This window comes from Balaenoptera borealis (genome assembly GCF_965194805.1).
Source record: "Balaenoptera borealis genome assembly, chromosome: 11".
NCBI lineage: Eukaryota > Metazoa > Chordata > Mammalia > Artiodactyla > Balaenopteridae > Balaenoptera > Balaenoptera borealis.
Window position 1 is genome coordinate 40,098,887 of NC_138868.1, and position 22,771 is coordinate 40,121,657.

The following is a 22,771-nucleotide window of genomic DNA, read 5'->3' on the forward strand; positions in this document are numbered from 1 at the left end:
TTCTGTGCATTTCCAAACGTATGCACGTACATAGTATCATATAATTTATCTGGGGGAGGGAGTTGGGCTTACTTAAACAGGAATCATACTTACACATTGTTTGGTAACTTGCTTTTTTGTCATAACTTTATGTAATGGAAATCTTTCCAAGAAAGATACCCCCAAGTTTATGCTGCCCTGTATAGTAGCTATTTAAATTTAAACATAAATTAATTAAAATTAACTAAATTAAAAATATATTCCTTAGTCACACCAGAATTGTTTCATGTGGCTAGTGGCTTTCTGTATTGGACAGCACAGATTATAGAAGATTTACATAATCTCAGAATTGTATTAGACATTGTTGGTCTTGATGCTACAGATTTCATAGTGTGGATATCCCATACTTTATTTAGCCATTCCTCTTCTGATGGGCATTTAAGTTATTTGCAGTGTTTTGCTTTTATAAATGGTATCACAGTGAGCATCTATGTAACTGCCTTTAGAGCTTGTTTATGAGCATTTATCTAAGATAGGCTCCTAGGAGTGGACTTGTTTGGGTTGACATGAGTGTACATCTTAAATGTTGGCAGATACCACCAAATCACCCTCTAAAAGGCTGCACTTATTTGCCCTCCCACCCATAGTGCATGAGAGTACTCAACCTGTTTACCCACATCCTTGCCAACACTTGATGTTATCAGTCTTCTTAGTTTTTGCCAGTCTGCATGCTGAAAAAGGACATCATGTTTTTATTTGCATTCATTTAATTACTAGTAGGTTAAACGTCTTTTTTTATGATTATTGGCTATTTGTATTTCTACTGTACCTTATTTCATGGTAATTTAACATACAGCAGGCCCAGAATCCTTTTTTCCCTCCAAAAAACAAATGGGTGCCATGTATAGGTCTTGTTACAGACTTCCTAGAGAACTTAGCCCTATAAGTTACTAGGAGATAGGCCAGTTTGAAGCCTGGTCCCTGCAGCTTGATTTCCACCTAGCCTAGTGGCATTGCTCATGCTTTCCCTGAGTGCCACGATGACCTGGGAAGCTCACAAAGCCTTTCTTTGAGCAGGCTCTGTGCTAACTTCTTTGGTGTAATTCTAGACCAGGCAAGCTGCTAGAGTCCTGAATAAATCATTGACACTGGAGATAGGCTTGCAGCCCCATATGCAAATTCTCAGTAATGGGGCTTGGAAACTCACCCCTCTTTAGCCAGGTTTGGCTGTGAGAAAACCCATAGCCTTTTGAGTAAAGATGAGTAGCTTTATTTATGAAGATCCTCATGGCCACCCAAGCAGGGAAACCAGAGGATAAAAGAACTTCCAGGTAACTCTGAGAGTCAGTGAGAGGTGAGGCTACGTGTAGGTGTCCCTACTTCTGGACAGTGAGTTCAAGCCTTTGCTGAATGTAGTACATTGGAGCCTTCCTGCTCGGTGTGATGTGAGGATACAGGTATGAAACCCCACTCTCGTGTTCCCCAAAAGCTTCCTTCACCTTGTCGTTAAGTTCTGAAATTCCATCGTCCTTGGATTGAAGTTCTCTGGCCTTTGCTTCTCTCTGCTCTTCTCTTACATGTTGAGGTGACAGGCAAAATGGGGGCAGGATTGTGAACTGACAGGTAGAAGTACGCCAGGTAGACTGCCAGGGGAGGAAAGAGAAAGAGGGAGAGATGACCTTAACCCCATGCTCCTTCTTCACCTGTTCCCAACACTCTGCTTGGGGACCTCAGCTCTAGAGATAATCCTGTTAGCTCAGTAACATGTCTGTTTTAGGACACTCGTTCTTTAGTGTGGAGCTGAGCATTAAGCCTGTTATTTGCTTATCAGCCCTGAGGATGTGCAGTGGTGTTGGAAGGGTGGAGAGAGTATGAGAGTGTGAGCTCCCCTTAGGAGGGAGGCTTCAGACGTCTGTTGTTATGCCTGTTAGATAGTATTTGATCAGGGAATTTTATGTGATTGGTCCTTTATTTATTCAGCGTACATGTACTGAGAACCTGCTCACTGCCCAGCCCTGTGGGGATGTATCCAGGAACAGTGGTCCATAAATATCACACACGTGAGAACTCTTCCAGTTGAGGCTGGCAGTGTACCTGGAAAGGAGATAGGGGTGTGGAGCCTTCCTTTTTAAGTCCATGGGGTGGGACCATGATAATTTTTAAATTAAAAGAATACCATATCTGATGTTTACACAACTCGATTAAAAGGTGCCCACGACCCTTTAATCACAGCAGACCCTGCTCACCTCTTTCTAGGGCCTCTTCCCTGGTGGTTTGGGTGTAGCTTCTCAGAGTTTGCGCATGGTTGTGTAGCCTGCCTCTTTTCCCATCGTACTTTTTAAAAAAAAATAACAGCTTTATCATGTAATTCACATACCATAAAATTCACTATTTTAAAGTATGTAATTCACTGATTTTTTTTTTCTTAACACATTCACAGAGTTGGGTAGCCATCCCCACAATCAGTTGTGTAACATTTCCTTCAAGCCCCAAAAGAAACCCGGTACCCATTTACAGTCACCCCCCATCCCCACCCCAACTTTCTACCCCTGCTCTAGCCAACGACTAACCTACTTTCTGTCTTTATGGACTTAATCTATTCTGGACATTTCGTATGAATGAAATCATACAGTATGTGGCACTTTGTGTCTGACTTCTTTCACTTAGCATAATGTTTTCAAGGTTCATCCATGTTGTAGCAGACATAGTACTTCATTCCTTTTTACTGCCAAATAATATCCACTGCCCCTTATACTAAATCCAAAATCCCAAGATTCAGCTCTGTCTTCAAAAAGATGCTCTTTATATTCTAGGGATGGTGTAACCTCTAGTCCTTGCCTTCTCTTCCCTTCTGCCGTGGTTGCCTAAGACAGTCTTTTTTTTAAATTGTAAAATATACGTAGCATAAAATTTTACCTAACCATTTTTAAGTGTACAGTTTGGTCCTGTTAAGTGTATTCGCATTGTTGTACATCCAATCTCCAGAAATTTTTTCATCTTGAAAAACTGCAACTCTGTACACATTAAACAACAATCTGCATTCCCCCCTCCCCTCAGCCAAAACTGGAGCTCTGTACCCATTAAAAAAACAATCCCTATTCCCCCTCGTCTCAGCCTCTGGCAACCACCCTTCTATTTTTCTGTCTCTGAATTTGGTTACTTTAGACAACCTCACATAAGTGGAATCATACAGTATTTAAGGGAGTCTATTTTTAAATGAGGTGGAAACAGGAAAGGTAGACTGTGAGAGCTTCTCTGAAATTTCTCCCCTGGACCTTGGGCATCTTTCACGTCTGCACTTGCCCAGGAAGCCATGAAGCAGGCTTGGCTCTAGACCTGGTGGGGTTTCCAAAGGGAATACTGCCCCCCAGGGTGAGGGGCTCTGTCTGAATGACAGCACAAGTCCTAAGAAGAAACTTCTGGTGAGGAGCTAAGAAGGAAATGAACCCACTACCTCATCTTCCTCAGGAGAAATCGCAGATACAGAAGGATCTCTGGAGGATCGAAGATGTCATTGCAGGCCTGAGTGCAAATAAAGAGAACTTCAGAATCCTGGTGGAATCGGTCAAAAATCCGGGTGAGCGGGCCATCTTCCTGGGGGTGGGGGTGGTGGAGGCCAGCGCCTGGAGCTGGGGGATGGCCCCTGGGGAGGTCGGGTCTTCGTGGCCTAAGTCACTCCCCTTGTCCTCCGAGGAAGAGGGTCTTTGTTCCATCGCACCCTTTGCTTCTCTCCACACCCCTCAGAGAGGAAAACAGTGCCTTTGCTTCCTCACCCGCCTGTGCCTTCAATCTCCTCTTCTGAGAGCAAGCCGCCCCTGCAGCCCAGCCCGCCCACCAGCCCCATGCGGACCCCTCTGGAGGTTCGACTCTTCCCCCAGCTGCAAACCTACGTGCCGTACCGACCTCACCCGCCCCAGCTGAGGAAGGTGACGTCTCCCCTTCAGTCACCAACCAAGACGAAGCCCAAAGTTGTGAGTATTGATGACCAGGAGCTGGGCGCTGTCGTTTCCTCTCTGGCAGATGATTGTCCTTCTCTGTCCTCAGGTCCTCTTCTCTTGGGAGAGAAGGTTTTAGGGAAGCTTGGGGAGACAGACCAGCCAGAGTCCTGAGGCGTTCCTGAGCCATGAGCAGTTAAGGAGAGGTAGGGGCCCCTGCCATTGTGCTTAGTCTCCCAGAACTGGAAGGGCCCTTAGAGGTGATCTAGCCCACCTCTCCCATTTTGCAGCTGGGAAGACTGAAGCCTAGCAAGAGGCAGTGACTGCACTGAGTAGGGCAGAATTTGTGATCTGCATCGTGCAGAGAAGTGTGTGGCTGCCCCATGCAGGGCTCCGTGCAAACCTGCAGCTTGGGCAGTGAGCTCCCCTTAGCAGAAGAGTGTCCTTATCTCCACCTGCAGCTGAGGATTGTGCTGGGTTGTGAGGATACATGTGGTCTTCACAGTAACCTCTGGGAGTATAGACAGGAAGGTCAGTATCTCCATCCCACAGATAAGAGAACTGAGGCCCAAGGTGTTAAAATTTGCATAAGGTCTCCATATTAGTTAGTAAATCCAATCCACATCTCCTGACCATTCTTTGTGCCATTTGACATCTAACTGGACATTCAGCCCTGGTCCTCAGGTTAGGTATGTGGCCCGTGTGGTTGCCTGGGCCAACACCTTGGCTTGCCTGGCATAGAGAGGGGCCAAGCCCTTGGCTGAGTCTGGGAGCACAGAAGGCTCTAAGGAAATAAAAGAAGAGGTCAGGTACTGTGATAGCTCATGTTTCCAGGGCAGGCCAGCCTTGGCTGGAAAACATGAGGGGCCTGGTCCAAGTGTCAGGGAAGCTATAGCAGAGGGGACCTTGGAATGGAGACCTCTAGGTTTTTGCCAACAAGGGCTTGAAGGAGCTTTGCCTGGGCACCGTGTATGCTTAGGACGTCTGACAAGATCAGTGCACAGTGCTGGCTAAAACACATGAGTTCCTATACCTGGTCTTCACCGTTCACCTGCTTCCAGCCATGGTCTAGAGTCCAGAGCTGGAAGACAGGCGCAGGGAACCAGGGTCATTGTGAACTTCTTTATCTTGAGATTTCCTTCCCACTCCCAGATCTAAGAGTCATGGAGCACCAGCCACAAAACAAGAGGTAGAAAATAGCAAAACAAATAGCAGGAGTGGCTGGGACAGACAGGTGCTAATATAATGCAAGATGCCTGCCCCCTGGGACGAGGAGCAAAGGGAAAAAGGCCTGTGAGCAGGACTGCGTGGATTCCAGCCCTTGTCTGTCTCTGGGTCTTCAGGCAAGGCCCATGCCCTCTCTGAGCATCCTCAGTTTCCCCTTGTGCAGAACCAGCAGCTTGAAATAGATGAGGACAGAGGCTCCTCTTCATAGCTTGGTTGCTGTGGCTCGGAAGCAGGGCCTTTCAACTTGGTTGAGCGTCAGGGTCACCAAGGTGGGTGGGTCTTCTCTCCCCTCCTTCTAGTTGTATATATGTTCACCAGTTTTACCATTTATTTATTTATTTATTTATTTTTGGCTGTGTTGGGTCTTCGTTTCTGTGCGAGGGCTTTCTCTAGTTGCAGCAAGCGGGGGCCACTCTTCATCGCGGTGCGCGGGCCTCTCTCACCGTCGCGGCCTCTCTTGTTGTGGAGCACAGGCTCCAGATGCGCAGGCTCAGTAATTGTGGCTCACGGGCCTAGTTGCTCCGCGGCATGTGGGGTCTTCCCAGACCAGGGCTCGAACCCGTGTCCCCTGCATTGGCAAGCAGATTCTCAACCACTGCGCCACCAGGGAAGCCCCAGTTTTACCATTTTTATTGTTGGTTGCTTGTTTTATATTTATTTTTGTGAAACAATGGTATCCATCCTGAAATTGACATAAAACATGAATATATAATTTAGTAAATAATAATAGACTACCCATTTCATACCAACACTCAGACCAAGAAATAGGACTTTTTTTTTTTTCAATTAATTTTTATTGGAGTATGGTTGCTTTACAATGTTGTGTTAGCCTCCGCTGCACAACAAAATGAACCAGCCATACACATACAGATATCCCCTCCCTTTTGGACTTCCCTCCCATTAGGTTACCACAGTGCATTAGGTAGAGTTCCCTGTGCTGTACAGTATGTTCCCATCAGTTGTCTATTTTATACATAGTATCAATAACGTATATGTGTCGATCCCAGTCTCCCAATTCCTCCCACCCCACCCTCTTTCCCCCTTGGTATCCATACATTTGTTCTCTACGTCTGTGACTCTAAGAAATAGGACTTTGCCAGCAATCAGAAGCCCTTGGGCCTGTGGGTCTCTTCCCAGTGTAGGCCCTTTCTCTTTCTCCCAGAGGTAACCACTATCTTGACTTTTTTGATAATTTCCTTGCTTTTTTGTTTTGTTTTGTTTCACTACCTATATTTGCATCCGAAACACTTCTGTTTAGCCCATATATAATACTGTATTTATTCTTTCGTATCTTGCGTCCTTTCAACAGTATGTTTGTGAGATTCACCCATATTGTTGCATGTAGCTATAGTTCTTTCATTTTTATTTGGCTTTTTAAATTTAATGTCATTTTTTTATTAAACAATACTCTGAAAGGGTACAAAATCAAAGGATATAAAAAAGTATGCAATAAAATGTCTCCCTTCCACCCTCTGTCTCCAGACATTCTATTCCCTTCAATCAAAGGCAATCAATGGTTTGCATTTATCTTTCTGGGGGGCTTTTTTAGGAATTGGTGATTCCAAGATCTTGTCAGGGTTTGGAAACCACTGATGCTCAGAGAGCCTCTGGGTATCTTAGGTAGGCAGCTTAAACTTCACACAGTAATGAAATGTGTTGCTTTAGAAGAGTGCTGATAAACCTTTGCAAAACAAGCTTACAGCACCCTTTCCTGAACTCTGAAAAACAAAGCAAAATTAGGCTAAGAAAGGGGGCGGTTAGGAGGAAGGAGTCTGGGTGGTCATTTGTGCCAGGAGTGGGTGTTCATGGCAGTCAGGGGCCAGGCTGTCGGTCTGTTCTCTATGTCTGTGACTCTAAGAAATAGGACTTTGCCAGCAATCAGAGGCCACAGCTCTCGGAGAGCATTGTGGACAGTGGGGTTCAAGGAAAATAGTTACATTCATCCCAGCCCAGGGAGTGGGCTGTGGAGAAGGCAGTGAGTCACCCATCCTGACTGCCTATTCTGTGCCTGAGTCAGGAAGGAGGAAATATTTTGTAACCATGTGCATTTCTGATAGAAAGGGCAGGAGGATGTAGATGGTCCTTGCTCAGATCCCCAGCCTGCTGAAGGATCCAGAGACGGTGCAGGGACCGTGGGCTGGCTCCGTCTGAGCATGGTGGGATGGGGTGGCGGTGGTGGGGTGCTGTCATAAACATACAGGTAAACACAGAGTTACCAGCCTGCCTCCCCTGATGGTGCACTCCGAGCCAGTGGCATGAGAGCATGGACCCGTGTCCTGAGTTCTGGACTGTGTGTAGATCACACTTTGAAAAATGGAGGATGTGTGAATCAAAGGGAAGGATGGGGTTGGAGCAGAGACGTCTCCCGACCTCACAGCTCAACCAGGGGAAACGTTGGCATCTTTGGGCTGAAGTGGTCACTCCCTGCAGACCCAAGGTGGCCTGCTCCTTCCCTTTGGGCCACCACTGTGATGGTGCCACTGAGCATCCTGTCACCGGGCACTGGTTCTGGTTTTGTTTCTGAGCAGGAAGACGAGGCACCTCCCAGGCCCCCGCTCCCTGAGCTCTACAGCCCGGAGGACCAGCCCCCGGCCGTGCCACCTCTACCGAAGGAGGCCACCATCATCCGGCACACTTCAGTGAGGGGCCTCAAGCGGCAGTCGGACGAGAGGAAGCGAGACCGGGAGCAGGGGCAGTGTGTGAACGGGGACTCGAGGGTGAGCAGGGGGGACCCCTGGGGTTGCCCCGCTGTGTGTGGGGAGAGGGACGGCAGCGGGGCAGGTATGACGACCTCAGACTCTGCCCACAGGTGGAACTCCGGTCATACGTCAGTGAGCCTGAGCTGGCGACCTTCAGTGGGGACATGGCCCCTCCCTCCCTGGGACTCATGGGCTCTGAGAGCAGGTACCAGACGTTGCCAGGCAGAGGTAAGGCGAGACTTTCCATGGAGTCTTCCTGGGCATCCCCGCCACTGCCACACCACTGCTCCCCAGCCCTGCCCGGTCCTCACGCCCTTCTGCCTGCAGCATGGGGCCTCAGCCTGGGTAGCAGCTGTCAGCGGACTCTGGGCTGTAGGGAGGGCCTGTCCTTCCTGCCTCTGGCTCACATCCTGATTCTCATCCTCTTTTATTACATCTGCCCCCCCCCCCCCCCCGACCCCGGGAACAATGATAATAGCAGTTACTATAAAGCCCAGCACTGTTTTAAGCACTTTATATTCACTTAGTTAAGATTCGTGATAATCCCGTGAGGGAAGTACTATTGTTATCCCCATTTTAGAGATAAGAAAACCAAGGCCCAGAGAAATGAAACAACTTGCCAATTAGCCAATAAGTGATAGAGCCAGAATCCCACCCTGCAGGCTGGGATGTTGGGTGACTGTCATCAGCTTGGCCATCCCATCTCATGCCTTCCAGAGGCTTTTCTCCTCTTCTGTGTCACTCTAAGACTCAATGAGTCCTTTCTTTAAACAAACACACCTTTCTCCTCAGTTGAGTCTTCTCACTCTCCTCCCCTGTCCCTTTGAGATGGGGGTAGGAACAGATTTAGGCCATTAGGCTCACCCATGCCCTGTTTTTCCCCATAGCCAGATCCTCTTTCTGAAATCCTTTTAAAAGGAGGCCATCTGGAACCCCAAAGCAGGTTGACCACACTCCCTCATTTGGTGGGAGGTCAGGCGCTTTCCCCCGTTGACAGGGTGTGGAAACAGGAGGCCACACCGCCATGATTTGGACTCCTATGGGGTTATGTGACTCCCAGCCCACGATGCTGTGTAGGCTTGCTGTGTCCTGAGCTGGTCCCTGGAGGGGACTGGCTTTTGCTGAGTTGGGCCACAGCAACCCTTGGCACTGTGCCTGCGGACCCTTTTCCCTTCATTCATTACAGCCTAGAGGTGTTCATCAATGGCAGTGTTAGTGGCCTGTGGGCAGGACAGTTCTGTGTCGCTCACGAGTCTCTGGGCATTGCAGGACATTTATCATTCTTTTTCCTATGTGCTAAATGCTGGTGGAGTCCTCAGTCAGTGTGATGCCCGTTTCCAGATGTCAGGGACCAGCCTTGATAAGAATGTTGCTAGTGGAGAAAGCACGGGCTGAGGCTCCATGTGACCTTGCACAAGTTGCTTAACCTCTCTGAGCTTTAGATTGCGTACCTCCACAGTGGTTAGGTAATGCTACTTTGTAGGGCCAGCGGGACAAAATCTATATGAAATACCTGGCACGGTGCCTGCCTGTTATATAGTAAGTACTCAGTAAATGCTTGGTGCCTTCTTCTTTCCATTCTTCATTTATTCATTCAGTCATTTATTCATTCAACCAGGCATTGTTGAATTTGTAGACAGGCATGTTGACACTGTGGTCAGTGCAGTAACCAGTGAATACACTGAAGAATACAGGGAGTAACTGATTCTGCCTAGAGCGTTTGAAAAGGCTTCTCACGGGCAGGCAGCCAAGTTGGGTCACACAGGACGCATAGGAGTTCATCAGGAGGAAGTGATGCAGGGCGTTCCTTGCCCTCCATCCTTTCCTCCTGCCAAGCAGCCCAGGTCCTTCTGCATGTGGGGGAAGACGAGGGTAGTCCCCAGATCTTCCTCTGCGGACAGAGGGCACCCGTGAGCTGGCCCCTCATTCCCTACCTGGGGCCTTGCTCTTCCGGGCCCTGGGGAGGAAGAAGCGTGGGTTGTTGGCTGGGTCCTTGTGGTCCCCTCACGGGAGTGGGAGGTGATCAAGAAGGGGCTGGTGGCCTGTCCTCCTCACCACAAATCCACTTGCATTTCTCTTTCCTCACTAAGGGCTCTCAGGGTCCACGTCAAGGCTCCAGCAGTCGTCCACCATTGCTCCCTACGTCACACTTCAGAGGGGTCTAGATGCCGAAAGCAGCAAGGTGACCTACCCTGTGAGTGGCCTTGAGAAGTTCTTGAGGGGCTCACTGCTCCCTCATGCACAGAGGGAAGGGCTCCAAGGTAGACGGTAACTGGCGATCCTGTCAGGTGACCCCTCCAGAGCTCAGATTCCCTGTCACCATGTGCTCGTGATGCCTTCACCACTGCCCACCAAGAAGGGCATCACACTGCCCTCCACATTTCCCAAGGGGCTCCCGCCTTTCTCCCCAGTCTCGCCCAGTGAGTCACACCCTGAGTTGTGGCCCATGATGTGCTTGTGCCCAACTGGACAGGCCTGGGCCTCAGTGTCTGCATCTGCAGAATTGGGTGCTGCCCAGAGAGCCCGTGAGGGCCAGCGGTATCATGTCCACGAGTGTGCTTAGAGGAGGTGCTTCTCAGTGGCCAGGAGGAGCCCAACTGGAGTGTGTGTGTGTGTGTGTGTGTGTGTGTGTGTGTGTGTGTGTGAGAGAGAGAGAGACAGAGAGACAGAGAGACGGGGATGAAGCCAGCGGGGCGGCTGCCCTCTGTGTTCCCAGCCCAGCTGCCCTGTCTGTCCCTCCTGCCCCTCAGAGACCCAGGAGTGCCTTGGAGCGCCTGTACTCAGGGGACCACCAGCGGGGCAAGATGAGCGCGGAGGAGCAGCTCGAGCGCATGAAGCGGCACCAGAAGGCGCTGGTCCGGGAGCGCAAGAGGACGCTGAGCCAAGGAGAGAGGACGGGTCTGCCCTCGTCCCGCTACCTCAGCCAACCACTCCCTGGAGATCTCGGCTCAGTATGTTAGGAGGGTCCAGGCAGGCGGGGCTGGGACAGGGAGCAGAGCTTCCCCGAGTCCCCCAGACACAAGCACTTCTCAACCCCGAGAGAGTGGGCTGTCGACCTGGATGGCTCAGAGAACACCCCACGGGCTGTGTGTCCACAAGCCGGGACGCATGTGTGACTTGGTCAGAAGGCACCCCGGAACTAGAGCAGGAACGAGGATGTCACTGCAGGAGCCCAGGAGCCAGAGAGAATGTCCACAGTCAGTTCTGCAGTCGAGCTTGAGGGAGGCCTTTGTAAGCATTCGGAGTCTCTCAGCTGAACCAAGGACTCGGGAAGTACAGGGCTCGAGGAGTGGAGGAGAAAGATGGTGCTATGATTTGAGGAGGAGGAGTGCAAGCCAACCAGCCTCCCAAACCTCCAAGCGGGTGCCCTGTGGGGCAACTGAGCAGAGGGTGGTGCCCCTCACCTCTGAGGACTGGGGCTCTCCCACCGCTGCGGTGCTGACGGGCCTCCCCATGCCCCAGGGGAGCCGGGGCGTCTGCTGCCCCCTGGTGGTGCTTCCAGGCACTGCACCCTGCCCACTGTCGCCTTGGGTCCCTTATGGAAACATTCCATTTGACTTTTCCCTGTTGTTTGAAATCAAATGTTTCCCTAGACCTCTAGCCTGACTGCTCTTCCCCTAATTCACTGCACAAGCTCTTTTGCTTTTAGCGTTATCGCTCATTGCCTCTCTAATCCTGCCTGATTGTGTCTACAGACGCTTCTAATTTGCATCAACCATTCTCTAACTGGCCTGTGCTCTTGTTACCAGGCTTATAATAGCAGCTGTTTTCTCCATAGCCTAATGAGCACTCCCATGTGTGACTTACCTTTCTGCTGCCCCCTGTATGCAGGCTTACTGACTCATAATTCCCTTATCCCAAAAGCTGCCCTGCAAGTTTGAGCCAGCCCCACTGCCTGAGGGCCGTCCGTGGTCATTGTCAGAGGTCTGGGCATGATGAATTTATCAAAGTCCATGCCTCACATCTGGACAGTAGACACAGACTTCAGAGATTGCATGTTGGAATAAATTCTGCCAAGTCTGAGGTGGTTCAGTTTTAATTCCTCCGGCCCCATCGGCACAATTTCTTATGGAAAACTTTTTGTGTTTCTAGTATTTAATAACTTGAACAGGTAGCAAGATACATTATGATCTGTATTCAGAGGGCCTCTCTGCAGCTGTTAGACACCATAGGGGTCAGACCCAGGATACTCATATCCTGAAAAGCTGCAAAGCCAGTAACTTTTAAACTTTATAAGTAAATGTCATATGATGAGGTAAAACTGACTTTTCACAACCTGATGTCTCAAATGTAGAAAAATGATCTAAAAATCGTAACTTGAATACCTTGTAATTTTTTTCTTTAAAAAAAAAAGACTTGTGTAAGTCTCTGCCTCAGCGCCAATAAACGTGTTGCTTAATGATAATGGATTGGCGTGGTTCTTCCCCAGGATACATTGTAGAGTCCAGTGAACTTTTTCTGTTTGTGGAAACAATCAGGCTGGGTTTATGTGAGGTCTTGTCTCTCTTTGGGGCACTGGTGAGCGTGTAAGAAAATGTGTGTTTTCTTTGTGAATCATTAAATTAATTTTTCATCCCTGAATCTTCAACTGCCTAATCCTTTTACACTTTAATTGGAAACCATCACCTAAGAGCGATTACGTTGACATAGAGTCAGTATGGAGAGCTTGTGCACGAATGGGTGAAATGTGCTGCTATGGCGTGGGTTTGGGGCTTGGGTGAGTGAGGGCTTGAGGGGGCGTTAAAGACAACGGTGACCACTTGGGGTTCTGTGAGGTGGATGGGGTGGGAAGGAGAAGGCAACCTGGGATGGAGAAGCGTCTGCTTGGCTTCTGCTCAAGAAAAGGGAGGCTTTGGGCCCGTTCCCTCCTCTCAACAACCTGCTCAGCGTCGAGGCCTATGGGGATGCAGGCCACAGGTGATTAGGAAGGCCACGGCAGAGCCAAACCATTGTGCTGGGATCTTAAAGTGGCTGGGTTAGAGTTTCCTTCTGTGAAGCCTGCTTGTTACAGAGTTGGAAATGTTGCATTTGATTTAACATTTAAATTTTACATGTTTTTGGTTTTTCTAACTTAAAACATCTGCCCCAAATAGATGTGTGATACGCAGCAGCTTACCTGCCTCACTGGCCGCAAGCTGCTCCTGCTTGCACCTCCCCAGTCCCACGGTGGGGGCATTATTCCCCACCCTTAACTGTGTCCTGTTGGGAATGCCCACTAGAGAGGCTCTTGGCTATTCCACTTGCTTACCAGGGCCTCAGAGGGTTTGTTTTTCCCATTGTTTCTGAGCTGGAACATATGGCTCCCGAACCAGAAGGGCTTCCGTGATCTGTCATGCCACAGAAGCGGCAAACCTTTTCTCTTGAGCTCTGTCCCAGCTTCTGTTTTAGGGTCACCTTCTTGGACCTGGGAGCCTCCTGTATCCCTGGGGACCATTGTGAGTCTAAAGTCGTGGATCTTAGACCTGTGCCTGGGAGGTTTGGACACTTTGGGGCCCATATCAGAGAGAAATCAGCAGTCTGGAGTCCGGCTGTATCAAAGGGGCAGAGGCCTTGTTCTCTCTGTCACAGAGTTTCAGAACACAGCAAAGACCATCTGTGTCACAGAATTGCTGCTGCCTTGTTTTAGAGATGAGGTTGAGGTCCATGGTCACACAGCTTTTCCCTAATGAGTCACAGGCCCATCTTCCCAAGGACCCCAGTGCCTGCAAGACCTACCCAAAAGGAATAGTCAGGAAGTGACTACATTTCACCCTCTTGTTCTGTTACCAGTGGAAGCGTGAGCAGGACTTTGACCTGCAGCTGCTGGAACGGGCCGTACAAGGGGACAGAAAGGACAAGGAGGAGAATGGCTGGCTGAAGGTGCGGGCTGTGCCTGTCACTGAGTTGGACCTGGAACCACAAGACTATGACGTGGACATCAGCAGAGAGGTGAGGGCAGGGGCTTCCTTCACGCTGCCCCCAGGAGGCCCAGCCTTCAGACGCCAGCCTGACCAACCCTCCCAGGGGCATTGGGCAGGGGTGGTGGGGTGTTGCCCTGAATGAGGACCAACTCGGTTTCAGTGTGGCCCAGGAGGATGGATGAACAGCACCTGGAGGTAGTAAGAGGAGACCAGGCATTTTGATGCAGGTTCAGATCTGTCTCTCTTTGTAATTTGTGGCAAGTCATTTAACTTCTCTGTGCCTCAGTTTCCTCAGCAGTAATGTGGGTTGTGGGGAGCGTTAAGTGACTCAGCACGTTGCCCTAACGGTTAGCAATGATCACAAAGCTGTGAGCACAGGGCCTGGCACATAGTAGGCATGTGATGAGGTAGTTGTTATTGTTAGGATATGTTCCCTGGAAAACCAGGGGTTGGTCTTGCATCTGGCCAGTCAGGCCAATTTGGGCAGTCAGACTTGGGGAAAAGGCAGGGCAGGTTTAGAAATCACAGGTGAAATATCCAGCTATGGCAGAGGCTAGGAGACCTGGATAGGTCTGGTCTGGGTTCTTTCGCCCTCTGGTGGCTCAAATGCATCATGGCCGGGCAGGCCCAGAAAAGCAAGTAACCACAGTCAGGACCGTCTCTTACGCAAGGGAAGAGAAGGGGAGTCAGAGCGTGACAGACTTAGGGTCTTCAAGACATAGGGTGGTGTCCTGTGGCCTATGTTGTGCCATTTGTAAGCTCTGTAGAGCAGTGTCTTTGGCTGTTTGGTTCACCTTTGTGCACCCAGCACCAGGCCTGGCACACAGTAGATGCTCCGTAAATATTTGCTGAATGACGACTCTGTTGAATGAAGTGCACAGTGGCCCACAGATATCCCAAACACATTTGTATGAGGACTTGGCCTGGCCTGAAACTGCATGAGAGGAAATGCTCTCACCACATGAAGGATAGATCAGACAGGATGGGGGCAAATTGACTCCTGTGGAGTTGCTGGGTTCTGGGATCAGCTGGGGCTCCAGGGTTTAACGAGGTTAGTCCCCTGCCTTCAGACCTTTTCCCTTTGGCACCTCTGAAACAGCCAAAGGTCCGTGCTTTCTCAGGTCCACAAAAGAAGCTTCTACACACTGCCTTGGCAATGGAAGTGCATTTTGCGGTGTCCTAATTGGCCTGCCAGCCAGGGGAAAAAGTTCTTCCTTATCTCTAACCTAAATCCCTCCTGCTACAATGTAATCTGCTTCCTTCCTCTGCATCTGCCCTCATGGGAAATAACAGAAAAGAGCTTATTTCTTGCCATCTTTCACCAGAATGAAAGGTCTGCATGGGCTTAAATTCAAGTCCAGATTTGCCCTGGGATTGGATTTAGCTTGTTTTTGGAAGTTTCAACCAACCCCATTTTAATGTAGTTCAAGGGAGAAAAAAATTCCCTGAGGTGTGTGCAAAAGTTGCCTTTAGCGTTCTTGGCCCACTTAAAGGTTCACCAAGCTGAGGTTTCTTTTGGGTTTGTATGAGAGACTGGTGGGGAGGAGCTGGGGTCATTTTCCTCCTGAGAGCAGTAGATTCAAGCGGCTGCCTCCTGTCTGGGTCTTTTGTAGGGACAGAAAGCACTACCACTTTCTTTCATCCCTCCACCCAGCCACCCAGCCACCCAGCCACCCATCCAAGGAGTGCTTGCTGAAGGGCTACTAAGTACCAAGTCCCTGCTCTAGACAGTGGAGAAACAAACAGGAAACGGGAGGGAGTGGCAGGGGTGGGTGGATGGGAGAAGGAGGGTCAGGGAAGCCTTCTGGAGGTGAGGGTGGGAGGATGAGAAAGAGGCCATGGAGCCCAAGGAAGGAGCATCCCAGGCAGAGGAAAGAGCGGGGGCAGAGGTGGGTCAGTGTGGCTGGAGAGGTCAGATCACATCAAGGGTAGCTTTTACGGTGATCATTTGTATCCTCAGGGCTTACTGGTCTAGTTATTTTGCCTTCCCCCTTCCCTTCCCTTGGCCTGTAGGAGGTTGCCTGGTACGGTAGATAGAACACGGGCTTTGGAGTCAAACCCAGATTCAGATCGGGACTGCACAGTGAACTGCCATTGTGATCTTAGCAAATTACTGAAGTCTGCGGGCTCCTCCGCGTGCCTCATGGCGGGGGACAGGATGGGGAGAGCAGGTCCCAAACCCAACATCTATGCCTCCCACCACCTTTCCTCAGCTCTCCAAACCAGAGAAGGTCTCCATCCCCGAGCGTTACGTGGAGCTGGATCCTGAAGAGCCGCCCAGCCTGGAGGAGCTGCAGGCGCGGTACCGCAAAGCCGAGAAGATCCGGAACATCCTTGCCCGGTCCAGGTCAGCCCTCATGCTGCCTGAGCCCTGACGACCTGCTAGGCCGACCCCAGGGGTGTCTCAGCTGAATGGGCCCTGGGCTGGGCTGGCCGGGGAGTGTTTTGTCAGGCCTCCGTCTCAGACCAGCACTGCTCATTGTGAGGAGCAGGCCGGCTGTCAGCACGTCACCCACAGATCAGCGAGGAAGCTTGCCCAGGTCATCTGGGAGGTCCTAAAGCACTCAGAGGGCCATCCTAGGCCCTTGCCCCCAGATCTGTGTCCCGTGGTCCTGGCTAGTGTGGGGAGTGGAGCCAAGTGTGGTGGTGAAGTGGACACAGTTGGAGGTAGGCCCCAAGGATGGCCCTCCCAGCCTTAGGGCCCATGTTCCCTCACACAGACCCCTAGACCAGAATCAGGGGCCCAGCCTTGTCCTGAGGTGCCAGAGGCCTTGCCCACATCCCTGGAGGCCAGGATGGGACCCCAGGAAGTGACTTTCCTGTTGCATCAGCCTCTGTAGCCTCAGAAACGTAAACCGGGTATTTGAGGGCCTCCCTTTCAGAGAGCGGTTAGCCTTTTCACGCCTGGATTTAATAGGAGCTTAGAGCTGGAACCCTTATCTTGAGGTCTGCGATCCGCCAAAGGAGGAACAAAGCTGTGACTAGGTGTTTGGAGAGAAGCATGTGCACCTTTGTCTGGAGAGAAGGTGCACCATTTTTTTTTTTTAATTTATTTTATTTAATTTATTTTTGGCTGCGTTGGGTCTTTGTTGCTGCGTGCGGGCCCTCCCCAGTTGTGGCGAGCGGGGGCTACTCTTCCTTGTGGTGCACGGTCTTCTCATTGCAGTGGCTTCTCTTGTTGCGGAGCACGGGCTCTAGGCGTGCAGGCTTCAATAGTTGCGGCACGCGGGCTCAGTAGTTGTGGCTTGCGGCTCTAGAGCTCAGGCTCAGTAGCTGTGGCGCACGGGCCCAGTTGCTCCGCGGCATGTGGGATCCTCCCGGACCAGGGCTCGAACCCGTGTCCCCTGCATTGGCAGGCAGATTCTTAACCACTGCGCCACCAGAGAAGCCCCAAGGTGCACCATTTTTATCTGATGCCCCCAAAAGGGTGAGATCCTCAGGCCAGGGAGACCCTGCTCTCCTGAGGCAGGTGCCTGGGGTGGCGAGGCCCACAGCCTGCTTTCTGGCTCTCCCGCAGCATGTGCAACCTGCAGCCAGTGTCTGGCCAGGACCAGGACAGCGTGGCCGGCCTGGGCTCGCAGCTGCAGGAGCAGGAGCGCATCATCAACATCTCCTACGCCCTGGCCTCCGAGGCCTCGCAGCGCAGCAAGCAGGTGGCAGGTGAGGCCACGCGGACGGCCTCTGAGGCTGGGCCCCACCCCCTGCTCCTTGGGCTCAGGGCCTGGCATGGCCTGTCGGTCGTTGAGGGACGGTGGCATGTTCCCCTGTCCCAGGCGCGCTGCAGGGCTTGCGAGGGGCACTGGGGCTCAGGAGTGTCCCGGGAGAGGGTGTAGAGCTCATTCTTAAATCTTGGGAGTGGTACTGCTATTCCGCTTTCTCTGAGATTGTGGGTTGAGAACAGGTTTTTCCTGTTCTCCTGAGCTAAGGAGTCATGGCTAAGGTTTCTGGCCTCACGAAGAAGGGGCAGGAAAGCCTTTTGGTGCTTGGATTTCTTGCTGGGACAAGGCAGAATGGGGCCCTTCTAACCCTCCCTGGGGTCCCTGCTTTGGTTCCCAAGTCAAAGTCACTGTTCACCTATCAGAGTGGCCTGTGCCAGAAAACAGGGCTTGGGAAGTGGGACTTTGCTGTCCAGTGGGAAAAAACCAGCACCATGGGATGGGAGGGTGTGTGTGTGTGTGTGTGTGTGTGCGTGTGTGCGTGCATGTGTGCGCACACGTGTGTGTGTGTGTGCGTGTGTGTGTGTGTGTGCGCCAGGAAGGAGACTCCTGGCTCCTCTCTCCACCCACTTGTGCCCTCCCTGTGTGAGCTCTCACGGTTCACCTGTGCTGTTTCTCCCCAGATGCAGCCGCCACTGCATGTCTAGGTGGTGCCCTTGTGGCCAGGTGTGAGAGGGGTGGTCTCTCACCAGCCTGAAGTGGGGTCACAGTCCCCACCAGTCCTCCAACCCTGGCCAAAGGGTCTAGAAGTGACCACGGGTGGGGCCTGCTGGACCTGGAAGTGGCTGGCCCTGGGAAGCAGAGCCATGGGTGTGACCGAGGACAAGGGGCAGCCTGTGCTCTGTCTCCCAGCTCGGATCCCGTACAGAGTCGCTGACTCCCCTGAGGACATGTGCGTGGGCTGAGAGGGGGTCTTCGTTGGGGAGACAGCAGACGGCTTTCCCGGGCCCCTCCTCGTAATGATCCTGGGGCTCCCTGATTTTGAATTCCTCCCCATGTCAAGGGCTCCAGCAGGGGCACCTTCCCTGCGTAAAGTGCCCTCCTCTCTGGCCTGTGCTTGCTCTACCTATGTGGACCTACTGTCCTCGGCTTCCTTACCACCAGCAGGCGAGCGTGCCCCAGACCTGACACCCCGACACCCCGCAGTCACGTCCCTGCTCAGTGGCCACCTTTGCTGCAGCCTTTCCTCACTCTTGCTCCCTCTCTCCAGCTCAGAGACATTTCTGGGAACTGCAGGCCAGGCTCCCGCCAGGCCCCATGGATGTGCCCCCCGCAAGCCCAGGCCGTTAGTGGTGGGCAGCGGGGCCCACGGCACCCCGGCCCTGCCGCACAGGGCGTCTGGTGCTGCAGGAGCAGACGAGGAGCCTAACGCACCACTTAATTCCTGTCTGCCCGTCTAGCACAGCAGCTGGCCCTCCTCCCGCCTAAAGCCCCCCTGTCCTCCAGGACGGTGCCACCTTACCCCCCCTTAAGCAACGGACTCCACTACACCTTTGTCTAACACCTTCCAAGTAAGAGCCCCCTCCTGGCGTGTGCCCTCACCTGGCGCTGAGCATGGCCCCTCCCCTCTGCTGCCGAGATGATTGCGGTGCCACCTGCTGACGCTTCCTTCCATGGGCAAAGCGGCTGCTCGGGAGACCCCTCCTGGACTGGTAGGCAGGTGGGGGGCTGATGATTTTTAGGAACTCAACGTTCAGCGGCTCTGATACAGTAGAGACTGTGTGATCCAAGCCCCCTGGCTCCCTGAAATCTCAGGAGCTAGAGCTGCGCCCCTTCCCGCCCCGCTGTCCTTCCTGCAGGCGGCCCAGTGCCCCAGGGGACCAGGGCAGGCCAGATGGAGGGCTTGGGAAGGGGGGGCGCTGGCTGGGAAGGAAGAATTAGATCATGGCCTCTCCCCGTCAGGGCTTTGGCCAAAGAAATGGAAGAACCGGAAGCCTAGAAAAACCAGTTTTGCAGATGAGGACATGGGCCCTGTGAGGGATGGGGGCTCATTCCAGTCACAAGGGAAGCTTCAGGAGGAGGCTGCCCGGGGTGATGGCGCTCACCCCTGCAGAACATTCCAGCACCACCCCTTCTGAGTCCTCTCCACGTGGGCATTTATGGTGAGAGGAGGCAGCATGGGAGTAGGGAGGGAGTGCTGGACCAGGAGTCGGGAGGCCGGGGCCAAGTCCAGGCTGTTGTTCTGAGTTCTTGGCTGTTGCCTCACCTGGACGGGGAGGGCGTATCAGGAGTCTCAGCAGCCCTTTCCCTGACGTTCCACTTCATACGACTGTGTAGGGCTTCCCCTCTCATCCCTCTATACGCACTTGTGGTTAACGTTGCTGAGCGCCTACTCCGCGCCAGGCATCGCGCTGATCATCTCCTTTGGCAACAACCCAATGGAGATATTCACCCCATTTTACAGATGAGGAAGCGTAGCTCAGAGACCCTGAGGGACTTGCCCAAGGAGTTGCGGCTGTGTCAGAGCCAGGGTTCGAACCCCTTCTGTGCGAGTTCAGAGCCTCTGTTCTCCATCGCCACCCTGGGCCCACCTGGGCCACCTCCATTGGCCCACCTGGGCCACCCCCGGGGGCTCTAGATGTTTGGAGAAGGGAGTGCAGTGAGGGATGGCGGTGTGTGGTTGGGACGGAGACATGGTCTTGGGCAAGTGTCCACCCGCCCGGACGCTTCACTGTCCTGAGGGTGGCAGGAGGAGGTCGGCCTGTTGGGCCAGGCTCTCGGGACGTGTGCAGTAGGGACCCCGTGACTGAGGAACCCCAGGGAATGCTCCAGCCAGGTCTTTTGTAAAGGCTGCAGGGTCTTCTGGGGCCACGGGAGTGTGTATGGTTTTCTCCTGGAGATCGAGTGTGGTGACGCCACCCCAGGCCACAGAGAGGCAGAGGAGAGGCTGTGTTCCTCTCTGCTTTTGGTGCCCCTGTGGTCATGAGATAGGCCTCTAATGCTCTTTTCAGAGCACACACACATTTCCTTGTACCCTTCCAGCACCCTCATTAGGAGATTGGTACAGTCACCCTGTTTTTAGATTAAGAAAACGAGGCCCATGAAGGCTGAGAGAGTTACCCAGAGTCCCTCAGCAAATGAAGGGCAGAGCCAGAACTGGACCCCAGAGTCCTCTTTGCTCAGGCCTTCTGCCCTATCAGAGCAGGGACCCAGTCTAGGGGCCAGCATGTGTCTGGCAAACTTCCTAGAAGTGGTGAGGGTGGAGGAAAGGTGGGATGCCCGTTAGTTCTCGAAGCCGAGGGTCCCCCAGCAGCGGCCGCATTGCCCCAGCCCCCTGCTCTGCTGTTCTCTGTCTTGTCAGCCTGCCATTCCCTGTCACGTGTGCACAGACACGCCCACCGCCTGCTCCCCAGACGTGGGCTGGGGTCCTGCCAGCCTCTCATTGTCTCCTGTGCTTTTTGCCAGCCCAGGCAGTGACTGACCCGTGATCCAGCGTGCAGAGAAGTCTGGAGCCAGGGGCCAGTGGAACCAGTTTCCTCCGAGAAGATTGATCCTTCTTCCCCTTCCAGCTGAGCCGGGGTTCAGGCTGGAGGACAGAGCACCACCAGCTGTGGGGGCATTCACCACAGGGCTAGGGCCTAACACCCACGCTTGTTTTAGTTCAGACTCCTTTTTACATGTGACAAAGGCACTTTTAATACACACTGTAAAATACTGACTCTGTATTTTAGAATCAGGCTATATTTTATAATGTTCACCTCAAGGGCTGAGTGGCTGAGAAGGTGAGGATGCAGGATTTTGGAGCTGCACATACAGATTCAGGTACCGTTTGGGTGGTGGGTGTGGGTGGGAGCCGAAGGGCAGGGTGAGCAGAGGCCAGTCCAGCATCTGCTGAACTCAGGTGAGGTTGGATTGGAGATGTACTTCCAGTGGATTCCAGTGTTGGGCTCATTGGTCTATTGTCCAGGGCAGTGATCAGCTGACCCTGACCTGGCCTGATGACCAGCTCTGTAGGGTGAAACTCCACCGAGCTGGCACGTGGAGCCTCGGCCTTGGGTCTGGCTTAGGCCCAAAGGTGTGTCCAAGAACTTTGGTTCCCAACCTGCCCATGAGGTTCTCTCAGCAAAGGGCTCTTCAAAAAAAAAAACAAAACAAAAACAGTTCGCCGTAATTAAAAAAAAAAAAAATACACTTTGAAATACAGAAAAGGTGAGAAGAAACACCTTTGATTTGTATCATAAGCAATAAATGTCACACTGGGTGGCGTCTACCTACAACTCCCTGAGTCTGCACTAGGCTGTGATAGGTATCCTGGGGTCTTTGCGGCTGGCCCCTGAGAACACAGGTCAGCCTACCCAGGACTTGGGTCAGGTGGCAGGTGGGCAGGCAGCGGGCCCCTACCCTCCCTGATGGCCAGCAGGGCCACGATGACAGGACTATGACTTGACTTCCAGCCTAAAACGGGGAGGGCGCTGTTAAGCCAGGCGCAGTGTTTGTGGCCCTTTATGTAAGTCATGAGCTCATGATATTCTGCATTCGGAAAATGAAGTTGAAAAACAAACAAACAAAAAACAACTCCATTGGGTGGAGCCACACTTTAAATGAAAATTTGTCTTTGACTATGGTCAGAAAAATAATCTTGAATATATTTAGAAGTTGCCGTCTATTTTTAACTAACTCCATATGCTGCCAGTATCGACTTCATGACATTTGCCAAAATAAGATTTTATTTTTGCCTTTATAAGATTTTGTTGGAAAAAATGAAATGACTATTTTGCAAGAAAAAGTTAACTTAAATAAAACTGTAATGGTTTGCAAAAAAAAAAAAATGTGATGTACAGATTAAAATATTAACCTGATATGCTTCCTGCTTTTTGCTGGCTGTATTCTCCTGAGTGGCCTGTGTTAGTTTTTTTTCCATTTCTTTGGAAAACCCCCAGTGTCAGCTCTGGATCCTGCGGTGTTCACCTATGAAGTCTCTCCTGATGACAGTTCCGTGACACTTGATTGACTCTGGAGGCCTGAGGGAGGAAGGCCTGCGCACTTGGGCCTTTGGCTGGGCCTCAGCAGCCGCTCAGGACGGCCCCCTCAGCCGGGCTGGGGGCCGCCGGGCTGTGGACTCCTGTGCGGGGCTGGTTTGGCAGGTGGTCTGCAATCCCAGACAAAGGGAGGGACTCTGCAGGCCCTCTTCCAGCCCACATGCCTCCAGATCGCTCCAATGAGGCGGGTTAGTGACGGACCATTGCAAACTGGACTTGTGTTTAATTCGTTTTGACTTGTGATATATGCTTAAAACAGAAGGCAAGAGGCCAGTTCAGTTTAGGGATGCGTGCGCTTCCAAGTTTGTTGCTATGGCAGTTTTTCTCTGTTGCCAA

General features: G+C 52.0%; 1 protein-coding gene across 14 annotated transcripts in view; it reads left to right on the forward strand.

Moving 5' to 3' along the window:
* PLEKHA7 (pleckstrin homology domain containing A7) overlaps positions 1-22,255 on the forward strand; it is a 208,063-nt gene extending 185,808 nt beyond the window's left edge. For 4 of the 14 annotated variants that reach the window (XM_082341390.1, XM_082341393.1, XM_082341394.1 and 1 more), the window contains 10 exons: positions 3,448-3,556; positions 3,724-3,950; positions 7,670-7,858; positions 7,951-8,068; positions 9,931-10,034; positions 10,591-10,791; positions 13,610-13,768; positions 15,954-16,087; positions 17,258-17,400; positions 18,857-22,255. In XM_082341390.1, the coding sequence (XP_082197516.1) occupies positions 3,448-3,556; positions 3,724-3,950; positions 7,670-7,858; positions 7,951-8,068; positions 9,931-10,034; positions 10,591-10,791; positions 13,610-13,768; positions 15,954-16,087; positions 17,258-17,400; positions 18,857-18,957 (1,485 nt within the window). In that variant the 3' untranslated portion in view covers positions 18,958-22,255. Of the gene's footprint in view, positions 1-3,447; positions 3,557-3,723; positions 3,951-7,669; positions 7,859-7,950; positions 8,069-9,930; positions 10,035-10,590; positions 10,792-13,609; positions 13,769-15,953; positions 16,088-17,257; positions 17,401-18,079 lie in introns of all 14 variants that reach the window. The other 10 variants (XR_014231391.1, XR_014231392.1, XM_082341396.1 and 7 more) reach the window with 10 other exon arrangements.
* Positions 22,256-22,771: the final 516 nt, after the last annotated feature.